The 22,030-nt window shown below is 56.9% G+C and overlaps 2 protein-coding genes across 2 annotated transcripts; one reads left to right on the top strand and one right to left on the bottom strand.

Annotated features, from left to right (window-relative positions):
• Positions 1-1,610: 1,610 nt before the first annotated feature.
• On the bottom strand, positions 1,611-10,557 carry LSS (lanosterol synthase). Its single transcript, XM_086751482.1, has 22 exons — positions 10,475-10,557; positions 10,198-10,381; positions 9,984-10,122; positions 9,786-9,894; positions 9,300-9,421; positions 8,897-8,993; positions 7,977-8,112; positions 7,718-7,826; positions 7,257-7,375; positions 6,729-6,826; positions 6,565-6,592; positions 5,934-5,990; positions 5,238-5,309; positions 4,491-4,541; positions 4,203-4,352; positions 3,954-4,050; positions 3,638-3,743; positions 3,021-3,086; positions 2,849-2,929; positions 2,497-2,667; positions 2,197-2,275; positions 1,611-1,984 (listed from the first exon to the last, which is right to left on the bottom strand). Exons 1-22 carry the CDS (start codon positions 10,504-10,506, stop codon positions 1,799-1,801), a joined length of 2,289 nt encoding a protein of 762 aa, XP_086607608.1. The 5' UTR covers positions 10,507-10,557; the 3' UTR covers positions 1,611-1,798.
• A 4,866-nt stretch (positions 10,558-15,423) lies between these two features.
• S100B (S100 calcium binding protein B) lies at positions 15,424-17,520 on the top strand. Its single transcript, XM_086750911.1, has 3 exons — positions 15,424-15,564; positions 16,715-16,867; positions 17,380-17,520. The coding sequence occupies exons 2-3, from the start codon at positions 16,730-16,732 to the stop codon at positions 17,518-17,520; spliced, it is 279 nt and encodes a 92-aa protein (XP_086607037.1). The 5' UTR covers positions 15,424-15,564; positions 16,715-16,729.
• Positions 17,521-22,030: the final 4,510 nt, after the last annotated feature.

Raw genomic sequence — 22,030 nt, 5'->3', positions numbered from 1 at the left:
GATCATTAGTGAAGTGTGTATGATCGGTAGTGAAAGATGTAGCGTAGATAAAATGTAATCATTAGTGAAGATAAAAATGTCATGAGAATGTATTTGTCATTCCTTGTTTAGAGGCAGGTTGTCCAGGCCATGAAACCAGGTGTCTGGCTTATTTGGCAATATGTGATCAACGCCAAATAGATGAAGAGACTCCCTCGGACCCTCCCTGAGCCCGGCCAGGCGTTGGGCGGCATCCTACAGGAGCGCAAAACCGGCTTTCGAGTGGGCTAAGGTCAGAGGACTGCGTGAACGTTGGGAAAGGCGGTTGTAAGAAGCCGAACTGCTGGATGCAGTGAAATGCACTCAGAATTTGTCTATCGAAAAAGGAAAAGTAACTGTGGATTTGGGAAGACGGGGATGGGTTTTGTTAACAGCATCACCTCTTCCTCTGGTGGCTTTCCAAAAGCTTTGCCTTCTGGCCAGTCTGTAGTTATAAAATTTGCAAAGCAACCTTAGTTTTGCCCCGTTAAAGGAAAATATGTTCTCTGGCCAAAACCTAGGTAGACATCCAAACAGCCACATCCTCTCAAGACACGTGGCCACAGGACACTTTAATCAGTTCTGTGTCAGCTAGAAGAAAGCTTAGTATCTAGCATTCCCCGCTCCCGATCTTGTGCAAAGAGGTAACCAAAAGAATGCATCGAGCACATAAATGCAGCTACCTGGTATCTGACATCACTGATCTTTGGCCCTTCACCAAAAGGTTTATAATGAAAATGGGATTTTAGGGATAAAATAGCTGCCTCTGCGCACGGGCATTGGAGAGGGCAAGCAGGCATACACTCCACGCGTGTCTTGTTGGTGGAGATGGTGCCCGTACCACTGGGGACAGGTGACCCAAGCTTGCTGTGCAAGCTCCCTTCCACCTAGGACACACACCAGGGCAGAGCCCAAGGAGACCGACACGCACAGTTTCCACTTGCGACACCATTAGCAATTTATTAACCTGTCGGTCAACACGACTTCCAACTCTTGACAACGAAATGCAAATGCCCCACCGCACCACAGCCTGAACAGAGGCAGCCGCTGCGCTGAGGGAGGGCTGGGGCCTGGGCTGTGCCCTGCCGCTCACCACCTCACTGCTTCCTGCTTTGGTTTCCCCTTTTTCAAAGTGGGAATGATGCTGGTGACTTCACCTGTGAGGCGCTGGGAAGCCAGGTGCCACCAGCTGGGGGACAGAACGGTAAGAAACTGAGCAAAGCGCTCCTCTTTCCTATTTGTTTAGGGGAGGACAGGTCCCCTTCCCCTCCCAGCACCAGCTCCAGAGCAGAGAGCACTTCAAAGGCAGTCGCTTGCACCCACAGCGTCGAGGCCAGCTCAGCAGGTATTGTGCAGTGCACCCCACCATACTGCTGGGCACAGAGGAGGCCCCCCCAAAACCCACGCTCTTGCCGCAGACAGCCGCCCTGGACAGCATGGGGTGAAGAAAAAGGCAGCCCAGGAATAGAGAGAGTGTTTGTCTAGATGTGTAACACAACACAGCTTGACAGCTTTTTCTTCTCAGATCACCCAACTGGTGTCTGAAAAGGCACTTCGCTCCCGGTCCTGTGAGAGAGGATACACCTGAGAACAACCTTTAAAAGCAGATTTTTAGAACAGGTTCAACAGAAAGCAGACTCAGCAGCACCACGGCAGCACTCCTCCCTGGCAGCCGCAGTGGTCCACGTGTGAAGAGCTGCGCTGAGATATCCCATGCGGGAAACACCCCCACGGACCACCTGAGACAAGTGAGAGGCCACGGCACCTGCAACGCCTGGGTTCAGGCAGACAAGGCCTCCTGGAGTATCTGCCCCGCTCCAGACGAGGATCCAGACTGCAGCTGCCCAGCAAGAGGGCTGCTGGGATGCAGCCGGCAGAAACGCCCCAGCGTCCAGATGGGGAAGACGTTGCGGTACGCGGTGTAACTGATGGCACACGACTTGTTGAATACCCCAGCAATATTCTCCTGAGAGAGAGAGACAGAGAGCAAGATGGTGTGGGTGACAGTGTGTCCGGGATGCGGTGCTGAGCTCACTGCCTCCCTCAAGTCCCCCACCAAAAGCCACAGGTGGCTTTCCTTCCAGGTGAGGGGAAAGTAGGCCGTTGCAATGGCTGCACAATGCCCAGGACATCTGCAGCACGAGGGAGCTCCTTGGAAAGACTAGAGGGAAGACGTACCTGAGGCCAGTCCCCGTTGGGCAGCTGCTTATCAATCAACACTTTGATGCCCCTTTCCAGCACGCTGATGTCAGGGTATCTGCAAAGCACGAGAGAGACGTGAGCACGCTTACCCAAACCGGCTGCAAACCCCCACCCGTGTGCTCCAGCCTGCCCTGAGCTTGTCCCAGGCACGCTGAGTGCTTCGGGAAGGCCCCTCGCAACGCTAGGACACCAGACGTTGTGAATACCACAACCTTTTCCCAGGCTGGAAGCCTGGGGTTGTGATCCAGACAAACCTTTGCTTTTCGCTGCTCCTACCTGACAGCCATGAGCCCCAGCAGGGCCCAGCACGTGTTGTGGATCTGTGACGTGGCACTCTGCACGTACACCCGCTGCTCGCATGACTCAAAGTCCTCTCCCCACCCGCCATCTGCCATCTGCTTGGAGAGGAGGAACTGGCAGGCCTGGGTCACCTCTCGGCATGCAGCCCTGCAAGGATGGAGCGGAGAATCAGACAGGGCTGGGGACGGGGAGCGTTTGCACCCCCACGTTTCCCAGCTGGGGCAGGAGAGCCCATGCGCAGCCAGGGCATCCACCCAGCCCCACCACGGCGTCTTGCCCCAGCCCAGGAGGTAGGTAGCGGCAGGGGAACCAGACAGCCCCTTCTCACCCGTCACGGTACGTGTGCTGCATGCTGGCGAACGCCTCCAAACCAAACCAGGTGCCATAGGTGAAACAAACCCCCCAGCTCCTAGGAGGAAGGGGAGAGCGGTACTGTCGGGGCGCAAGGCCCCAGGCAGAGGCAGGCTGTGACACGGCTGGGCACCGCCAACTCTGCTTACCCTTCCCACGATCCATCGGCTCGCTGCGTCCTGCGACAGAAGTCCAGGCCCTTCTGCAGAGTCTCTCTGGCCAGGAAAAAGACACCCACTTCAGAGGCAGCTCAAACTCAGTGCCTGCTTCATCGGGGGCACCCATCAGTCCCTCTGAGCCTTTCACGGGTCCCGTCATTAGAGAGCTCAAGAGGCAAGAGGATGCAGCCAGGCAGCCACGTTGTTCAGGATCTCAGAGTCAAATCGTGCACCAGTTGGGTGCTTTTTTTGGTCTGCTCACGCCAGCAGACAAGCAGAGGACCCAGCCTCAAACTGGCTACAGGATTCAGGCAACTGCTAAGTCAAGAAGGTTTCCACCAGTTTCCCCCAGCCTGATCCTGAACAGCCTGTGCCCTGCTCCTTGAGAGAAGCTGGGCCCCAGCCTCTTGCCAGGGGGCTCTGGTTGGAGAAGTCACCAGCATCCCAGCTGTGCACACACCCGGGGCCACCCCAGGGGCTGCTCCGTGCCAACGCAGAGGTCCAGGCAAGACCCCTGGCAATGCTCAGCAGGGGCTGTGCCCACAGATGCCACGGCAAGCAGCACAGGACAGCCTGTCTCCTCCCCTACCTGACTCTCAGTGCCTCACCTGATCTCTGGGGCTCTGTGCTCAGGGAACTTGTCCTGGAAGTGTCTCAGTGCCTGCATGACAGCCGACGTGCACTCCACGTAGGTGTAGTCGATCATGATGTCGCCTGCCAGCAGGTGAAGGATATCAGTGCAACAGCCCCCCTCTGCAGGGCAGCCTCCGAGCCACACGTTGCCGACCTGTCCTTTGGAGCCGGGGCACGCTTATCCCACAGCGGGACCCGGGGCAAAGCCAGGCACCCACGGGGCACAGCAAGGCCAGTCCTCTGTGTCCCTTCACATGGACATGACAACCAGCCCCACACAGCTCCCCTTACCAAACACCTCCGAGGGGTTCAGCAGCTCCAGTAAGTGGCCTCCTCGCTTGGTTTCATACGTGGCAAAGCCTCCATCCGAGTTCCTCATGCTCAGCAACTGATCAGACAAGCAGAGAGAAGGGTTTGGACTGGCTCACAGGCAGTACCACCCCAGTCTGGCCCCAAGGCAGGTGCGAGGACAAAGTCAGAGCCACAGGTCCATGGAGCTGGCAGACAAGCCAGATCCCAGACCCCTTTGACAGCACTTACCACATTCACGGCATCAAAGAGGCGCTCAGGGGCGACAAGCTTGGCTATGAAGGGGCACTTCTCCTGCAGCAGCATAACTGACTTCAGTCCCTCAGCTGTGCAGTCTGCCACAATCCAGCCACAGTCTCGGGTGCTGAAGGGGAAGCCACCCTGGAAAGGGGTCAGGAGGGCTCAGCACCTTCCCCTGACCTCTTCTGTTCTTGTAAGGGGGAAAGGTGCTGCCCCTCATTCCCAACCCCTCCACCCAAATCCCCGCCCCGCTCACACGTCCTGTTCCAGCCATCATACCTTGTTCATATGGCGATAATACTTCTGGTAGTCAGGTGGGTTTTCTGGGATCTGCAGATGACAAAAAACAAGTGAGGGCAGGCTGGAGAGGCCTGGCTGCAGGACCACGAGCTGAAACCATCGCGCGGGACTGGGCACCACCTGTCCTTCACTGAGGGAGGCAGACAGGGAAAGAGGTCGTATCTGGAGCAAGGAGTGCTGAAGTGAAATCACATTTTGGCCTGGTTTCAGCAAGTGTTGCTAAAGTCCTCTCTTTGAGTGCTTTCCTGCCAGGGAACCATCTGCTTTCAATGCTCCCACTGGCAGCACCATGAACAAGACTTATGACGGCACCTGCGCCAAGCTGCTGGTGATGGTGACCCTCACCTTGAGCCACCGGCCCAGGCAGTAGGAGCTGAGCTCATGCTATCCCTAGCCAAGCAGTCTGCGCTTCCCAGGAGGGTGCCTCAAATGTGCAGGCACCAGACAGGACACAGGGCAAAGAAGCTTAAGCCCTCAGTTTTCCAGCTTCTCTTAGTCCAGGCAGCCAACCCAAATGTCCCTGGGCCTTGCCAAGGTCCTCTCCAAGCTGCACAGATGGCTCCCAGCAACAGGGAGCAAAAAACAGGAGGCTGTCCCTAGGACTTTGCTAGTCCAGCCCTTCAGAGCAGCTCTTCAGAAGGCAACAGACACATCTGACAGGGCTCTGAGGAGCAGCCAAGCCTGCATAGCCAAGCACATGAGACACCATCAACTGGCTCTGCTCACCTGGGTGAACAAGAGGAACTCATAGGCATTCTGGAGGCAGGACGTGAACTCGGGCATCTTCTGGGCTTCTGCCTAGAAACAGAGGTACACAGTCAGCAAGGAGTTGTGGCCACCAAACAGGCCCCTCAGAGAGAAGAGGGTGTGCCGGGACCTCGCTGACCTGCTCATGTAGGCGCCGTTAATGCTTTCATACAACCCTTTCTGTAGGGTAGCACTCAGGCTTTGCTTACTGTTTCCGTTACAGCCAGGGCTGAACTAACAACCGTTGCCAGCATCATGGAGAGAGATATTTGTCTGACCAGGTTAGAGGCTTAACGGGGCAATCACACCACCCTCCAAAAAGCTTGCTCAGCGTAGCTGTCTGCCCCAGCGCAGGAAAGCAGGAGACCTGCACACTGTCCCTGCCAAACAGCACTGCTCCGGGGCCAAGCTGAGCAAGGAGGGAGGGCTAGGCTTTTACCAAAAGACCGCAGCAACTGGGAAGTCTAACCTGACCCACTCAGCAGCACCCTGCCCACCACAGCTGAGGTGGGCTCTGAGAAGGTGTACATTTGCCCAGCTCGGTGATATGATGCAATGCCAGAACTGGCACAGCAGAGGTCTGAGGGGACGCACAGTAAGAGCTGCTGGAGTTCAGGGATGCGCCGGGAGAGAACGTTTTCCCAAGGCAGTGTGTAGCAGCAAGGGGGGCGTTACCTCCAAGTAGGCTTGGACGGCGAAGGCAGTATCCCAGAGCTGGGATCCATTTGTGCCCTGGAAGAGAGAAGGCAAATCGTGAGGAACAGCATATCCCTCCTGCATTACCCCCACTAGCTCCCTGCGCCCTGTATCTCAACTTTATGTCACCCAGCATCATGGCTGATGTGCTGGCACAGAGGGGACAGAGGCGGCAGCTCAGGGACAGCAAGGGGACAGGAAAGGAGACAGCTGCCTCAGCCTGCTCTGTGCACAGCCAAGACGGGAGAGGTGGCTAGCGGCATGGAGCAGAGGGACACAACAATTATGAGAGAAGCACAGCTCAGTCCACACACAGCGTCAGGGGCCTTCCTCCTTCCCACCTCCCAGGACCCATGAGGATGGAGGGAATGGAGGCCTAGAGCTGCTCCCCTCAGCTCACAGCCACACAGAGGCAAACGAGTAGGACGGACTCCACTCACGCCTGGCACAGCCAGGGGAAGCGGCAGTGAGGGAGACAAGACCACCAGGCACCAAAGGCAAGACGCCAGGAGCTGAGGCCCAGGGTGAACAAGCTATCCCGTTACTCCACGGGCTGCCCCAGCGCGCCAGGGTCCCTCTCAGCCACAGCGGAACTCCTACGACACTTCACCTGCATCTTCATGCCGTCAAGGCCCAGCCTGTGGGAGGAGAGAGCACAGTGCTGCAGCGCAGGCACAGCGAGAGAGACGGGAAGTGGGCTGGGAGCCTCGGGGTGCTCACTCCGCAGGAGTCACAGCCCTACGCCGTGCCCGGTGGGCCACGCTCAGCCCTTACCACAGATAGTCAGGGATCCTGGAAACATGCTCCTGAAAAGCAGGGGAGTTCTTCCCATCCACGAACCAGCGAACCAGCATGTTGATCGTCTTGGAAATCTGCCGAAAGCAGTGCTGTCACTGCTCTGGATACAGCTTCTTCCAGCCTCAGAGACACATATCCCTCCCACCCAGCACAAAGCCAGTCAGAGGTGGTTCTGGGCTTTAATCCCAACAGCTGCACCTGCGGCATCGCGCAACATAGCCGAGTTAGTGGGACAGGTGCCACGAGGGTACTCCAGAGCTCTCCCTCAGCTCATTTCCCTGGACCACGAGGAGAGGTACCCCTCACCAAGGCCACAGCTGTCCCCACGCCCTCTGCATCTTCTGTACTCTGTTAGCATTAAGCTCTTGAGCGTCAGGAGTTGTGCCTGAGCATGATCCGGTGATGATGGTTACATGCCACAGTTGCATAGGGCCAGGGGGCCACAAGTTGGTCCCTAAAGAGCAAAGGGCAGGATTTTTAAAGGATTGACAGTAAGTGTCCTACCGGCCCAATGCTGATGCACTTGGTGAATCTGTCGTCAGCTTTGATGTGGTCATACAGCTCGGTGATGGCTCGCTGCCGCAGGTGGGTGCTGTGGTGGGCTTCGTACACATTCATGATGGCTGCAGGAGAAGATTGGGACATGCAATGAAAAGCCCGCTCCACGCGACCAGATTCGCTTGCTGCGGCAGGTCACACCCCCGCCCACGTGATGCCCAGTCGAGGGAGGCATGGCAAGTGCTCTGCTTCTGAGCGGCCCGAACACCTGGGTGCAAGGACCCGCTGCTCTCAGGGAGGGAGGAGCCCAAGGATCACACAATCCATGTCTCCACCCCAGCTCCAGGGCGTACATCGGTACCTGGCAGTAGACCCTAAAAAGCCCCCACGGCACAAGGCAGCTTCGGTTCCACCACCACCAGCCCACGCGACAAGGGCCCTCCCGCCCCAGCCAACGCCGCGCTCACCGTAGGCAGCCCCCAGCAGCCAGCTGTGCGGGGTGTACACATCGCAGGCAGCCACGTTGTTCCTCTGCGCGGGCCAGTCTATGCTGGCGTAGTCTTGCACGTACAGCTCCTGGCACAAGACAAAAAAAAAGGCATCAGCCTGGCAAGCTAAGAGCAAGCACCCCGAGGGCGGCCCACAAGGACACGGCTGGCACAGCAGGTATCTGCGCAGGGAGCCGCGTATCCTTCTCAGGGAGACCCAGCAGGGTCAGCTCCTTACCTGCCGCAAGCTCCGTATGAGCTCGTCCTCTTCTGCTGCCAGACGCCTGGCGTAACAGTAGCTCATGGGGAGGTAAACTTGGCGACAGTGGCACCAGAGCCGGGACGGGTGGGCTGGGAACCACGTCGGAAGCAGCCTGTTCACAACAGAGAAGGTGCTACTGTGAGGAACACGGAGGGCCAAGGGCAGCACGGAGAGACGACGCGCTGACGGGGGGACGCGTGGAGCACGGCACGCCTTTCCGTATCCTGCGTACCAGGCCTGCTGCTGCTGGTACAGCTGTAGGAGAAAAGAAGGGGATGTTCACACAGCCGGGCCCCGCTCAGGTCCTGGCCCCGCTGACACAGGGCGGTCAGAGAGGAGGGAGGGGAGAGGTCCGGTCAGGGGACCCTCTCTTTCCCGCGTGACTTTGAAGGCTGAGGCCCAGACTGACAGTTAAGTGCATTTGATGACAAAGCGCCAGCAGCCCTTGGTACTGTGCGGCCCCCGGCCTCCCCCAGGGAAAACGTCACACGCTTTGCCTCTCAGACACCCAGCAGCCCCCTGAGCAACCAGAGAGGGTACAAGCGAGGGCTAGAGCTGGCAGCCTTACACGTGGCTGTCCCGTCCTGCTAGGGCCCAGCTCTGCCTGGCCACAAGAGGAGAACAGACCGGGGGCAGGCGGGGAGCACACGGATGTGTCAAGGACCCCATGAGGAAAGCTGAGCTCCCGCATCTCCCTTCGGCACAGCGTTCAGTGCTCTCTGCCCACTGGCTGGCTTTGCTGCCGCTCTCCCAGCCAACAAGCAGCCTGAGGACGCCCAGTTCCAGGCCAGAGCTGGAGTTATCCCCGCACACACCAGTGCCTGGGAGAGCTCTAGGACAAGGCTGGTGGCAGGACTGAGCAGGTCCCCCACCTCCAGGTCAAGGGCAGCACATACCACATCTCTGGGAGAAGAGTGTTCATTCCCTCCCAGCTGTAAACGTTCAAGACGGCCAGCCAAAACTTCCCCCAGGAAGGGATTCCCGCAGCTCCTCCTGCGGAGAGCGATACCAGCTTTCAGGGTTAATGCAACCAGCCCAGCTCCCTGCTTTCTCCCCCAGCGCAGACTCCACTTCTGCCACGTTTGGGAGCAGGCCGTCAGGCTGGAACACATGTCCCGGAAAAGGGTAAGCCAGCAGTGGTACAAAAATGTAACACACTGTCTCACCATTAATTGCAAATGCAGGTGCCACCGAGGGCAAGCAAGAGCAACGTCTCCTCCGCTACCCGGCGGTCCCCCCACGCTCTTTCACCAGCGTTTCCAGCCCTCCAGCTGCCACGCCGGGCACAGCAGAGCTCACCTTTGCTGTGCAGGTTGACACGGGCCCGAACGACGTCAGGGTCGTCTGGTCCGAGCCCCAGGATCCTCAGGGCTACGTAGTTGAGCGCCGTGCCAAACACCGTCGATTTGTCTTCCACATGCCTGCCACGGGCACACAGAGAGACAGCGCGGCAGTCAGCCGGCTGTGAGCTAGGCACGACCCACTGCACAGCGTGGGGCGAAGCACGATGCCGGGGGCGACTGCGGAAAAGGGGAGAGCCAAACAACCCAGGGAGAAACAGGGCTCTGCGCTACCCTGTCACACAGGAGGCTTTGGGATTACGGTGCCACAGAGGAGGTGCAGCCAGACGCGATGCTCCAGCCACCTCGGTGGCAAAAGGGGCGCCTGGAGCGGGTCCAACCACCCGGAGCTGCCCACTGCCCAGGCCCCGGGCAGGTTTGGGAGCGGCTCCAGGGGCTGGAGCTTGGAGGTGCCACGACGAAAAGAAGCATCTTCCCTACTCACAAGCCCCAGCCTCCGTCGGGGAGCTGCACGGAGAGCAGGTAGCGCACCATCTCTTTCCGAACGCCCTCCGGCAGCTGGATCTTGGCCGTGTGGCACGTGATGAGGAGACCTGCGGGACGAGGCCGGCCCGGCTCTCACACGAAGCCCAGCGCGACACCGTCCCCCCCGCTGCCCGGGAAGGCTCCCGGCGAGGCCTACCTGGCAGGAGGAACAGGGGCCCGCCGTAGTCGCCGGCCCAGTGCCCGTCCTCGGCTTGCAGGGCGGTGTAGAACCGCATGCCTTTGCGGGCAGCCTCCCGCGCCGTGCGGGCCGCCGGGGAGGGCGGCAGAGCCCCGTCCTGCGGGGACACAGCGCCTCAGCCGGGGCTGAGCCCTCCGCCCCCCCCCAGCCCCGCAACCCCCGCGCCCCGCACCGTGTCCAGGCCGAGGCTGTGCTCCTCCAGCGCCGTCTGCGCCCGCCGCTCGCCGCCGTCGCCGTCGCCATCATCGTCGCCCAGGTAATGCCAGCGCTGCCGGCCGCCCTCGCAGCGCAGTCGCCAAGCGGGCAGCGCCGTGGCCGCCGCCGAGCGCCGGGGCCCGCCGCGCCGCCGCATCGCCCTGCCGAGACCGAGACCGAGACCGGGACCGGGACCGTCAGCCGCCGCCGCGCCGCCCCCCCGCTCCCCTCCACAGCGCCGCGCCGGCACCCACCCGCCGTCCGCCGCCATCGCCGCGCCCGTCATCACCGCCCGGCCGCGACCGGGACCGGGACCGGGACCGGAGCCGGGGCCGCGCCGCCCTGGGCAGACATCGCCTCACGGGCGGCAGCCAATGAGCTCGCGGAGCCGGGCCGGCAGCCCCGCCCCCTGCCATAAGCCCCGCCCGCGCGGGCCGGCGAGGGCGGGAGGGGCCCGGGGATGCTGAGGGGGGCTCAGACCGGACACCAGGAAAAAAATTTTTACGCTGAGGGTTGTGGAGCACTGTCCCAGGTTGCCCAGAGAGGCGGTGGTGCCCCATCCCTGGAAACGTTCCAGGCCAGGTTGGCCGGGGCTCTGAGCAACCTGATCCGGTTGGGGATGTCCCTGCTCCTTGCAGGGGGGTTGGACTGGGTGGGCTTTAACGCTCCCTTCCCACCCAAACCGTTCCGTGATTGCACGGTTCTAGGTTGATGGCATTTCACAGCCTAGCAGTGGCGATTCCCCCCCGAGGACCCACTGTCGCACGAGCGGCCATGGGCCGTGAGCCCGGGCTCAGCTCCGCCGGCGGCAGCCCCAGCTGCACAACCAGCCGCGGGCCGTCCCACGCTGTCGATGTCCCCCCACGAAACGTTCTGTGACGCTCTACGGGTGCTGCAAGCACGGGGCTACAGCAGAACAGAGACGTGGCCCATCCCCTCACGGACACAAGGGTCTGCCGGCCCTTACACCGCCGCAGTTCGGGTGAGGATGGGCAGTGTTGTCACCCCTGGTATCAGGTGATGGGGTGTGAGTTCGCAGCGGGGACGCTTGACTCAGCGTTTTGTGGGACAGGAACATGCCTGGCTGGCAAACCCTCCCAAAATGGCCTGGGGCCCTGCAGCCGCACCCCACAGCTGTGGGGACGTGGACTTGACGCGCGCATCCTCAGCATGGATGAATTCCCTTCTCCTTTCCTCCTGCAGACCTCCATGTCCATGCACCGCCTGGCACAGCAGTCCGTGGCCTCGGGGAGCACGGGGGGGCCCGGGGATAAAGGAGCTCCCCCCAAAAATGTCACCCGTCAGCACCCCAGGACAGAAACACGCCTGGGAATTAATACGTACTGTATTCACTCGCGACACGTTTAAATTAAAATGCTCCTAGGCAATAGCTCTTCACACATGTCCAGCATCACCCCAGGGATTATTTGGAGAGGATACAAATTTAATTTGGTAATTATAGAATTAATTTGGTATGTATTTTATAAACCAGGCTTAGGTCACACCCAGGTTCAGCCCTGGCCGCGTTCGTTAACAGCAGGATTTTGTCTGAACAACTGAGGGTGCTGGAGTCCTCCTGGGGGGTGTCAGGCGTGACGGTAACTGCTCCGACTTGTGCCTCGTACCACCGTCCTCGCTGGGGAGAGCCGTGTTGCTGCTCTGGCACAGCTTAACGGGCACCGGGAACGCCACAAGTCCACTGAGATGGGTGCTGGATTTGGAGCTTAATAGCCTGTTCTTTATTTTTGGTTCAAGGAAAAAAAAAAAATGGTCATAATGAACCTGCCTGAGATGAGCTTCATGTAAGCATTTCCAACTCACTGTGGATGCCAAAATCTTCACGTAATCTATGGCAGGATTTGCCTAAAGGCAGCAATGGAAGATGAACCACTTGATTTTACTTTTCTGTCTCTATTGTCCTGGTTTCAGCAGGGATGGAGTTAATTTTCCTCTCAGTAGCCAGTGTGTTTTGGATTTCGTATGTGAAGAAAGTTGATAAAACACCCTGATGATACGAGTTACTGTTAACGACACCAGGGACACTGTCTGGCTTTCCAAGTCTCGTTAAAGTCTCGTTAACGTGCAGATGCAGGAAGCTGGGAGAAAGACAGACGGAATAACTGACCCAAACTGGCCAAAGAGGGTGTTCCATGCCATGAACATCATGCTCAGTATAGAAGTGGGGATTGGCCACGGCGGGGGCAGCCACCTCCTCTCATATCTCTCTGGCTCGCTGGCATCCTTCCCCCTGCCTTGCTGGCTCCCTTTCGCTCCCTTGCTTGCTGCTCGGTTTCCTTTCCGTGATCGCTGCTCGGGACGGGCTGTGTCGGTCATTGGGACATCCGGTGGTGAGAAATCGTGCACTGTTCATTCTGTATATTTTAGTACCCTTATATTCTGTTATTGCTGTAGTTTTCCCTTGTTATTTTAGTAAACTGTCTTCATCTCAACGCACGAGTTTTCCTTCCTTCCCAATTCTCTCCCCCATCCCGCTGTGGAGGGGGTGGGGGAGCGAGAAACTGTGTGGTGACTCGGGCTAAACCACCACACCGTACAACCTGCCTGGCTCAGAAATTCAATTTTGGTCACAAAACTTTTATTTTTAAAAATTGCCAAAATCCTGTACCCTGGCCATTATCCTTACACTGTTTTTCCTGCGTCTGGGGTGCGGACCAGAGCTGACAGGGTAACGCTGCGCTGCTGTTGTTTGTGGGCGCCCCGCCTGCCGGAGCCATCAGGAGCTGAGTGCTCCCCCAAGAAAGGGATGCCGTCAGCGCATAAAAGCAAGTGCCACAACTTCCCCGCTCTTTTTTATTGCAGTCCAGCACACGAGACTCCGTTCACAAGGTCCCACCTGCCAGTCAGACAAGGGAAGAGCGTCCTGGTGTCTTCAACTCCAGAGAATCCCTTGCAGCAGCAGCAGCGCTCTTTGATGTTTTCTTCAGGGGTCACAAAAACTGCGACGATGACAGCAGCTGGTGGGCCAGCAGCAAGGTTCAGAGCTGCTCCTTGGCAACCCTAATGCATGGTCATGCTGGGAGAGGACAGCGGGGGAACGAAGGGATTGAGGGAAACAGCAGTTACCCAGGACTTAGGAGATGAAGGTGGGTGTGAAGCTACTTCTGCCCGTGGTTCCCAAGAGGGAGGCACCTTCTTGACCTTGCAAGTCTGTTCTGTGGGGGCAAAAACGACCCGCTACTCATCCCATGCAGCCTGCCCAGTCTCTCCTCGTCCTCAGGTGCAGGCAGAGGTGACCCCTGCACAGGGCTGGCAGAGATGGTGCAGGCTCCAGCGGGCCCCTCCTGGGGCAGACGCAACCCCTTGGGCCCCCTGGACCTATGCGCAGGGCACGAAATTAGGCCGTCTCCCTCCAACAACTTCAACACCCACCAGCCCAATTCCCAGGTGTGTCCTGGTGTTCCTGCTTCCAGGCATTGTTTGAGGCTTCCCGTGAGGACCCCAGCTCCTCTCTGGCTGGCAGGTTCGCGGGTTCAAGAAGCCGACAAAGCAACCACGGAACAGAGCCGGGGAACCTGCTCCCTGCAACGCTGGGGCCGTGAGCACAGCCCTGCGGAGGCAGAAGCAGCTTCTCCACCCTCCCACTCAAATTCCTCTGCTTTCATTACTTTTTTCTCCCAGTTCAATGACCGCCGGCTTTTGTCTCGTGGTCTGGCAGAGCCTGGTGCCACACACACCAGAGAGACACAGAAATACACCGTCTTTTCTCCTCGAGCCTGCTATGAAGAGCCCACATTGTGCTTTACCGGGGAGAGGGAGACAGGCAGAAGGCTGAAGTGTTTTGCTCGCCCTCAGGCTCTGTAAAACCCTCTGTTTCTTTAAACACACCAGCCCAAAGCTCTGAGAAGGAAGCGGTGACCCTGAGGAAAGGAGCTCCAAGGTTACACTCTCCTGTGCCGAGATCAGGACCACGAATTTTAAAATAATGGCAGCAGCTCTTCGGGCAGCCAGCTCTTAGCCCCACAGCCATGCCCAGACCTCCTGGGCTTTCGCAGACTGGCTGGGGGACGGCCCAGGAGAGCAGAGTTTGCCAGGGCTATGAGCCCGCACAAGCACTGGAGAAGTCACCTGTAGCGGCTCATTGGCCGAGGCAGGAAAGGGCCAAGGTTCCTGGTGTTCACACCTGATCCTGCTGCTCCTTCCCGCTCCATCAGCCAATGCAGCAGATCACTCCCTGTAAAACACAGAAGTCAGAATGATTTGGGGTGAAACGGGCAGTAAGAATAAGCAGGAAAGAGAATTTCAAGACTGTTCAGGTTTTGATCTGTCAAAGGCCAATTCTTCTGTTCCATTTTAAGAAAAGGGCGCTTTCAAGAATGCCACCAGAAAACAGTTTAACGGGGCCAGGCTAGGCCCTTGTCTCTGCCTAGAAATGGTGAGCTCTGATGCATTTCTCAGCTAATGACTGAGCTAAGATATCCACCAGATCAAATTGCTATTGATGCAGAAAAATACCGTTTCTTTCCTGCTGACAGAGCGCCCCATTTATATCCAGCTCTTACGTGAATGCAAATATCCTTGGGAAAAAAATCGAATGTTACAAGATTGTTGACAAACCGTCTCCACGCTGCGAACATCACTGCCTAAAAGCCTGATTGTATCCATGGGAGCTCTGGGAACACAGGAACTACCAGGGCCTGTGTTTGCCCGGCAACCCCCTGTTGCCTCTTCAAAGGGACATTTTTTAAGTGGTCCAGACCTTCATCCTGCCCCACAGGCATACATACGCCCCTCACATTTCTGCACAGGGGCTGGTGGTGCTGTGCCCTTCGTCATGGTGTTGCTAACCTGTCCTCTCAGTTAACAGCGGTGGCCTGTTCCAAGTTGCACCGAGTCTGAAATCCAAGAAAGGCTTGAGACACAAAGCGAGTATTGATTCCGTGCAGCAGTGACAAAGGCAAAAATGGAAACGCGCCACAGCAGTAAGAGCACGCAGCTTCAACTTCGGCTCATCCCATCCCACCCCACCCTCAGGGAACGGTAGCAGCGCAAGCAATGCCACCAGGCTGGCTCTCCTGCTGACAGCCCAGTTACTTTTTTTTTTTTTTTTTTTTCCTCACAACGGTGGCTTTCTGCGCACCGCCTCCCACATCTGCGGCCGTAGGCTGGCAGTGAGTCAATGCGTCCCTGTGTGCATCCCTGCACAGTGCAGGCCCAGTGCCAGGCTCCGGACGCCCCCGCCTCCGGCTGCCATTGGCGCTGCGGGCGCTACGGGCTCTGCGGCAGCGCCCGGGGCTCTCCGCCCCTGGGCATAAGAAGCCGGCGAGTCCCCAGGGCGCCCAGCCGCATCGCATCGCTGTGCCACAGCCCGGCCGAGAGCGGGGAGGTGAGAGGGGCCGCGGGATGCCGGGGCAGGCGCTTGGCTACTGGAGCAGGAGGGGTGGCATGAGGGGCACCGCGGAAGCTTCGAGCTCTGCCACTACAGGGGAGGGCTGTTAGGATGCGTGAGGTGCTGCAGAAACATTTCCTACCGGATTGGAAACAGTTCTGCAGTTTGGACATCGACTGCTGCACGGGGTGGGAGCGGTGTATCAGCTCGAGAGTCAGGCCGTGGGATGAGATTCGGTGACTTCAGCATCGGGCCTCGTGGCGGCGAGAACAGGAGCCAGGCCGCAGGGCAGGGGATGTTTACCCGTGGGGTACGAATTAACTGAGCGCCAGACAACACGGCGCTTTTTTTTATCCCCAAGGTCAGTGCGTTCAACGGGTTTTGGGAAGGTGGTTTTGCACCTCTCCCTTTTCCACCAGAGCCTCTTCCGTTTGTCTGTTTGTGAAATCTGCAGGAAGCACTGCAATTCCCATTATTAACGTTCCCAAGAGGGTCTCCAGATCAAGCACGGGAGAGGGAGGTTTTCGGGAGAGGCTCATTTTGTCCTGCTGGCTCCTGGCGGGGTTCCCCCGACTCTCAGCTGGAGACAGGCCTGCAGCCAAGGCAGAGGCAAGCACGCCTGCCGCGGAGGGGACAGCAAAACCCTTCTGCGTGTGCAGAAACGAACCCCCCTGCCTGCCCCTCTCCCAGGCAAGGAGAACAGAGCAGAGGGTTAAGCAGCAGGAGCCAAGGAAGAGGTGAAGTGACAACACGCCGCCTGCTAGCCAGGTCGGCACACACAGAAAACACAGGAGCACCGTGCTGGAAGCCGCCAGAGCTTTGCAGCCTCTCCTTGTTTTCCCTCCTACGCTCTGCGCCCACAGAGAGCCAAGGTGCCAAACTCACATCAGTCCCAGTCTGCGACTGGGCACTCCTCGCGTTGCGGCTCTCCTCTCCTCAAGAGTTCCTGGAGGCAGAGCCAAGGTCTCTTGGGATCTTCCTCCCTGAAGCGAGAGCTGCTAGCCGTGCTTTTCAGCAGCGCGTTTTGACGCGGGGTCCGGCGCTGGTGCTGCGTGGTGGGGAGCCCCGAGGTGGCTGCACTTGCAAAGTAAAAAAGCATCGCTGGAGCTTGGCCAGGCTAACGCACCCATTGCTCCTCTGACCTCAGGGCCACGCTGTCACCATGTCTGAGCTGGAGAAGGCCATGATCGCCATCATTGACGCCTTCCACCAGTACTCGGGGAAGGAAGGAGACAAGCACAAGCTGAAGAAATCGGAACTGAAGGAGCTCATTAACAACGAGTTGACGCATTTCCTTGGCGTAAGTATTGCAGCACGCCTGGCTGGGCTCAGGGAGCCGTGCCGAGCAGCTGCTGGGCTCCGCTGGCTCTGTCTCCCATGGGAAGCACGAGCAGGGGAAGGGGTTTATTCATGCAGCAGTGCCTTAAACACTGCTCCAGCTCTGCAGAAGCGGCACGTGGCACAGGACAAGGGCAACAACCTGTGCTTAGGGGCTGGAGTTCAGGCTGGATACTCGTGAAATCTCCTTCCTTGGGAAGGGGGGACAGCCTTGCCCCCAGAGGCTCAGGATGCCCCTTCCCAGCGGCACAGCTGCGGCTGCAATTCCCACTTCAGGAGGGCTGCTGTTGGGCAGATGCTGCTGCAGGCGCAGGGCGGTGCCTCGGCACAGACGGGAAATAACCATGAGCCGTTTGGGATGTGTTTGGGATGTGTCATTTGGCCATGACAGCACCCGAGAGGTGGGGACATGTTACTGTCTGGACCAAAGCCCGGATCCTCCCCAGCTTTCGCTGCCTGTTTCTATCCCTTCAGGAGATCAAAGACCAGGAGACTGTGGACAAAGTCATGGAGGCGCTGGACAGCGACGGGGATGCAGAGTGCGACTTCCAGGAGTTTGTGGCCTTCATTGCGATGGTCACCGCTGCTTGCCATGAGTTCTTTGAGCACGAGTGAGCTGGTGGGAAGCAGGCGAGCACCTCCTGCTCAGGCCAGAGAGACACCAGCCTCGCTCCTCTGGGAAAAAGACTGGGTGCGATTAGGGGCTTCTTGGAGTTAAGCTTGTGCTAGACTTAAGCAGCTTATTAAGTTCTGCGGCTTTGTGAACAAGAGACACCTGCATGGCTCAGGAAAGCCTGCTGTCCAGTGCCTGGACGTAGCGCACGGCACCTTGCCTTGTCTCAAGCTCCCTCCCTGCTGCTGAATGCAAGGGACATGCACGGGGCTGGGGGCAGGCGGACACTGTGATCCAAGCTTGCTCGCGAAGGGAAAAGGGGAATTCAAGGGCTGAAGTAGGAGGTGACGCAGAGGGGCTGGTTACAGAAGCCTGGTTCTCAGCCCGCCGGCCTGAACGGAAAGGCTCCCGTTGACTCCTGAGGGCTGAGCGCCCTGCGCACGGTACTAACCCAGGCAGCACAGCCCGTCCCGTCACAGGGGCTCAGCACAGCCCGTGCTTTGCTTGGCAAATTGAGACGCCCTTGGCTTGAAAGGCAAAGCATAACCATCTAACAGCCCAGGCTTTTCTGTTGTCGGTGAATCCTCCTGCTTTTGGCATCCTGCAGAACTGGAAGCGACGGTGTATGAGGCTTCTGGGCTGGGGACAGCCTCTGGGCCCGGGATGTGCCTCGGCAAGGTCTCCGGGCTCAGGCAGAGGGGAAGGGGGGATCTGCTCAGTGTGACCACAGCGCTTTAAAGTAGACCAGGCACAGCCTCCGGAGCGTGTGGAAACGGTGAGAATAAAATGTTCTTTCCATCTCTGGGCCACAATCAGTCTCTGGTGAAAGATGAGTCCTTTTGTGCCAGGCTGCGCGCAGCTCCCTGGCTGCCCTGCAATGACGGGGGGAAGGCGGGAGGACGCAGCCTGCAGCACTGCTACGGCTCACGCCCCCGAGTTTCTTGTAGGGCATCGCCCCCCCATCTCCTCCCTGGCACCACTGCGGCTGGCCAAACAGCTCAAGGCTGTCGCCGTCACTGTGTTCCACCTGGCTGGCCGAACTGGTGTACCTGCGAGGCCAAAGGAGCGCAACGCACCTCTGCAGGCCCTGCTGCTGTTCAGAACTGTCCGCTGCTGCCAGGGTCACCCAGGGGCTCGCGCTGGTGAGCCTTTGCAAAGCCAAAACTAAACCTAGGACTATTTCCCCGAAGCCTATTGTCTTTCTCAGTCTGCGCTTGCCCTCCAGCTCAGCGACACCTGCCAGTCAGGCATCCATGGCTAGGAACATCTATAGCGACAAATTCACAGCAAAGATGCCCGCAGATTATGTTGTCGTTTTTACCTCATTCCACATTTCATAATGATTTCACGCACGGAATAACACGTCTTCAGACAGGGACCATCTTGTTGTCCTCATCTGCCTCCCCCAGGCTGTGAAAGGGGTCATGCAGGCACAGACACGCATACAAGAAAGAAAACATCTTGTACGCCATCTAGAATTTCAAAAGCAGTTTTGCCATCCCAGGATGGTGCTTATTTGTTGAACATCCAAGCTACTGCCACACCACATTTTTAGCAGCCTCATCAGTTCTCACTTCAACTGTTTCCAACGCTTGTACGGACCTGAGGCAGCGTGTGAGGACAACGCGTGGGGACGCTGTCCATTCCAGAGCGCTCCCAAGGTCAGGCAGGGCAGACAGGACTCTTGTGACCCTCTCTCAAGTCTGAAGCTGAGTTCAGCAAAGGGCTCCGATGCTTCAGCACAAGGGTCTGCAGGTGAGGCTGCCTGGCAGCTCTCCACATCGCACCCGCCTTCCACCTCACCGCACCAGCAGCGCTCACATGGATGAGGAATCCCTCCCCAGGACCGAGCCTTTCCAGCAGCTCTGCACGGCATCGCAGCAGCGAGGAGCTGTGGGTGCAACACGCGGCCTGAACGCCGTCAGAGACAGCGAGACACCGAGCAGGCCGTCCTGTCCCTTGGCAAGCAACGGGAGCCAGGAGCATGCAGTGCTCAGGCTGCTGAGCCCTGGACGCTCCTCCCCAGTCGGCAAGGAAAGCGGAGTTTTCCTGACGTGAAATTCCTGAAACCCAGACTGCTCAGCGCCACCCAAGAAGGTGGCTGCTACGATGCCTCGCCAACAAGGGCTTTGAGTAACGCTGTGAGAGGCTCAGAAGTGCAGCAGGGCTTTCAGGGGAAAAAAGAAAACCACTCAAGCCTTGGGGCTGACCAAGGAGCAAGTGTCAGAGCTTTGCAACGCAGACGTCACAGCCGGCTCTGAAGGAGGCTCAAAAGGCTTCAGCAACTCACTCACCTCCCAGCAGCCTGACGTTTGGACGCGGTTCTCACTTACGCTTTTGACTCCTATAGAAGAGGATGCAAGTGAATTTCCTACCAGGAAGGGCACCAACAGATTGTTTCTATATTAAATGTGCAGCAAGACAAGAACTACTTATCAACAGTACCAGAAGTGAAACAAAGAGAAGAAAGTACAGCAACAGGAGGAACCTGTGTCGTAACAGACAGAGTCTCAGATTTTGCGAACAAGAGCAGTGACACACGGGGGCAGATTTAGCACATACACGCTGTATTGCACCTCTGCTGAATTATATTTTCATAATTTAAAACCCTGCCACTACTTGTCGCTCCAGGAGATTAGAATCTGCACTTTTACTCTCTCCCCACACATTCAGTATCAGAGTTTAAGATAAAATGATTTATCTTAAAAAGAAAACAACAACACATGCTTTTTCCACAAATCAACTGTGGCCTTTTACAGATCCCAGAGAAGGAACATTCCTGACCTTGCTGGATGGAGTAAAGCAACCGCGTAAACAAAGCACTGCGCCGCTGGGCCGCGTCTCCCACGTGTCCAGAACTCTGTGACGACACGGAGAGGCGCTCCTCCATCCTGGCAGTCTAGCGACACGGAAACTCATCTCCGCTCTCTCTCTCTACATTAAGCTGAAAAACACATTTCAAAAGAAAGCGGCAGCATGAGTGATCCACAGACCGAATTTGTTCCCTCTACCAGGTACGGAACCCAAAGGATGTGCCTGGCCTTACTTACTGTACTGCAACAGTCAGGGCATATTTTCAGTTCTTCCATTCTGAAATATTCTCGACGCCGGATTTTACTGCACAAAGTCTGAGTTCATCCTGCACCCAGTGTGGACTGGATGCAGGGGGAAGGCAGCTGACAGAGCAGGAAACGGGAAGAGCAAAATGGGAAGCTTTTTAAAACAAACCAAAATAAAAAACCTCTGAAACTATGAAGGAGCAACACAAAACTGATCCTTAAAAGGCCACTTCTGTGTTTTCTTGCCACTTACACTTTGATTCTGCACGTAGGCACACCACGTTACAAGTACAGACGCAACCACCATTGTCATCCACGTTTGGCAAAGAAAAATGCCAGAAATAAAGACAAATTGTTATTCTGCAAGCTAAATTTTAAGGACGGCTAGAAAATTAGCAAATGTTTTTCACTTCCGTAAGCAAACTTTATGTTTAGATGAGAATAAGATTTTTTTTTTTTTAAAAAGTGACTGCAGGAAAAGAGAGTGGTGTATATTATTTTAATAACATGTACTGAAATACAAAAAAGACAGAACTCTGCTTATGTGGCACTGGCATAGAACTGGAAAGAAAACCCAGTATGTCTCACTGCTCCTACACAACACGACTGGTCACAAAACAAAACCTGAAGACGGTAGCAGAAATTTACATTAGAATTTGCCACGACAAGAAACTCCGGCTTAGAACATTTCATTTGAAACAGCTGACCATGTAAATATTTAAAATACATTAACCAGCAGGACAGAAACATCCGCCTAACAACAAGAGCTGTACGTTAGTATCCTCAGCATCAAGTAAATCCTGAAGTGCAAAAAGTTACAGAATTACTCACGCAGTTTTGTCAGCTGCAAAGCAGTTCTTAGATGTGATCCAGCTCCATCATCTACTGAGATGATTTCTGGCTTGATACACCGCCAAACGCGCAAGCTTTCAGAAAATTCCTCTTCTGGCCTTAAAACAGAGTTGTGAATATGCTACAGAAACCTACGCAAAGAGATCCTTAAAGTGCATAATACGTGCTTTCACACAAGGGCAATGTTAAAAACCTCAGGGACTTGGTACAGAAAATCAGGAATGTGCACACTTAAAATGAACTCCTTGCTTCCTTTTTTCTGCTGCAAGAAATTCCTTGGCAACAACAAGCGACAAATTAAAGTGCAAAGTAGCTTCACAGCACTGCTGCTACAATGATATAAAGAAAGTCAGCACAAAGCGCTGGCTCACAAAAAGCACCGCTGTAATAAAAGCAGGTTTAGTCACGGTTACAAAGTTCTGTAGTGCTCCCTGGAGTCCCACCTCACACCCACCTCAATCCGAAACACTCCGCCTTGACAGCGACTCTTTTGTGACACCCTGGCTCGTTCCCTCAGCGCGGTGACGGGCCAGCGGAGCAGCTACAGCCACGTCAATTCAGGAGACGGGGCTTAGAATTCCCTTGTTACTGCATTTTACGT

The sequence above is a fragment of the Chlamydotis macqueenii genome, chromosome 6 (assembly GCF_036417535.1).
Source record: "Chlamydotis macqueenii isolate bChlMac1 chromosome 6, bChlMac1.mat, whole genome shotgun sequence".
Lineage (NCBI taxonomy): Eukaryota > Metazoa > Chordata > Aves > Otidiformes > Otididae > Chlamydotis > Chlamydotis macqueenii.
Note: the sequence above shows the minus strand (reverse complement) of the source record. Positions and strands in the feature narration are given on the sequence as shown.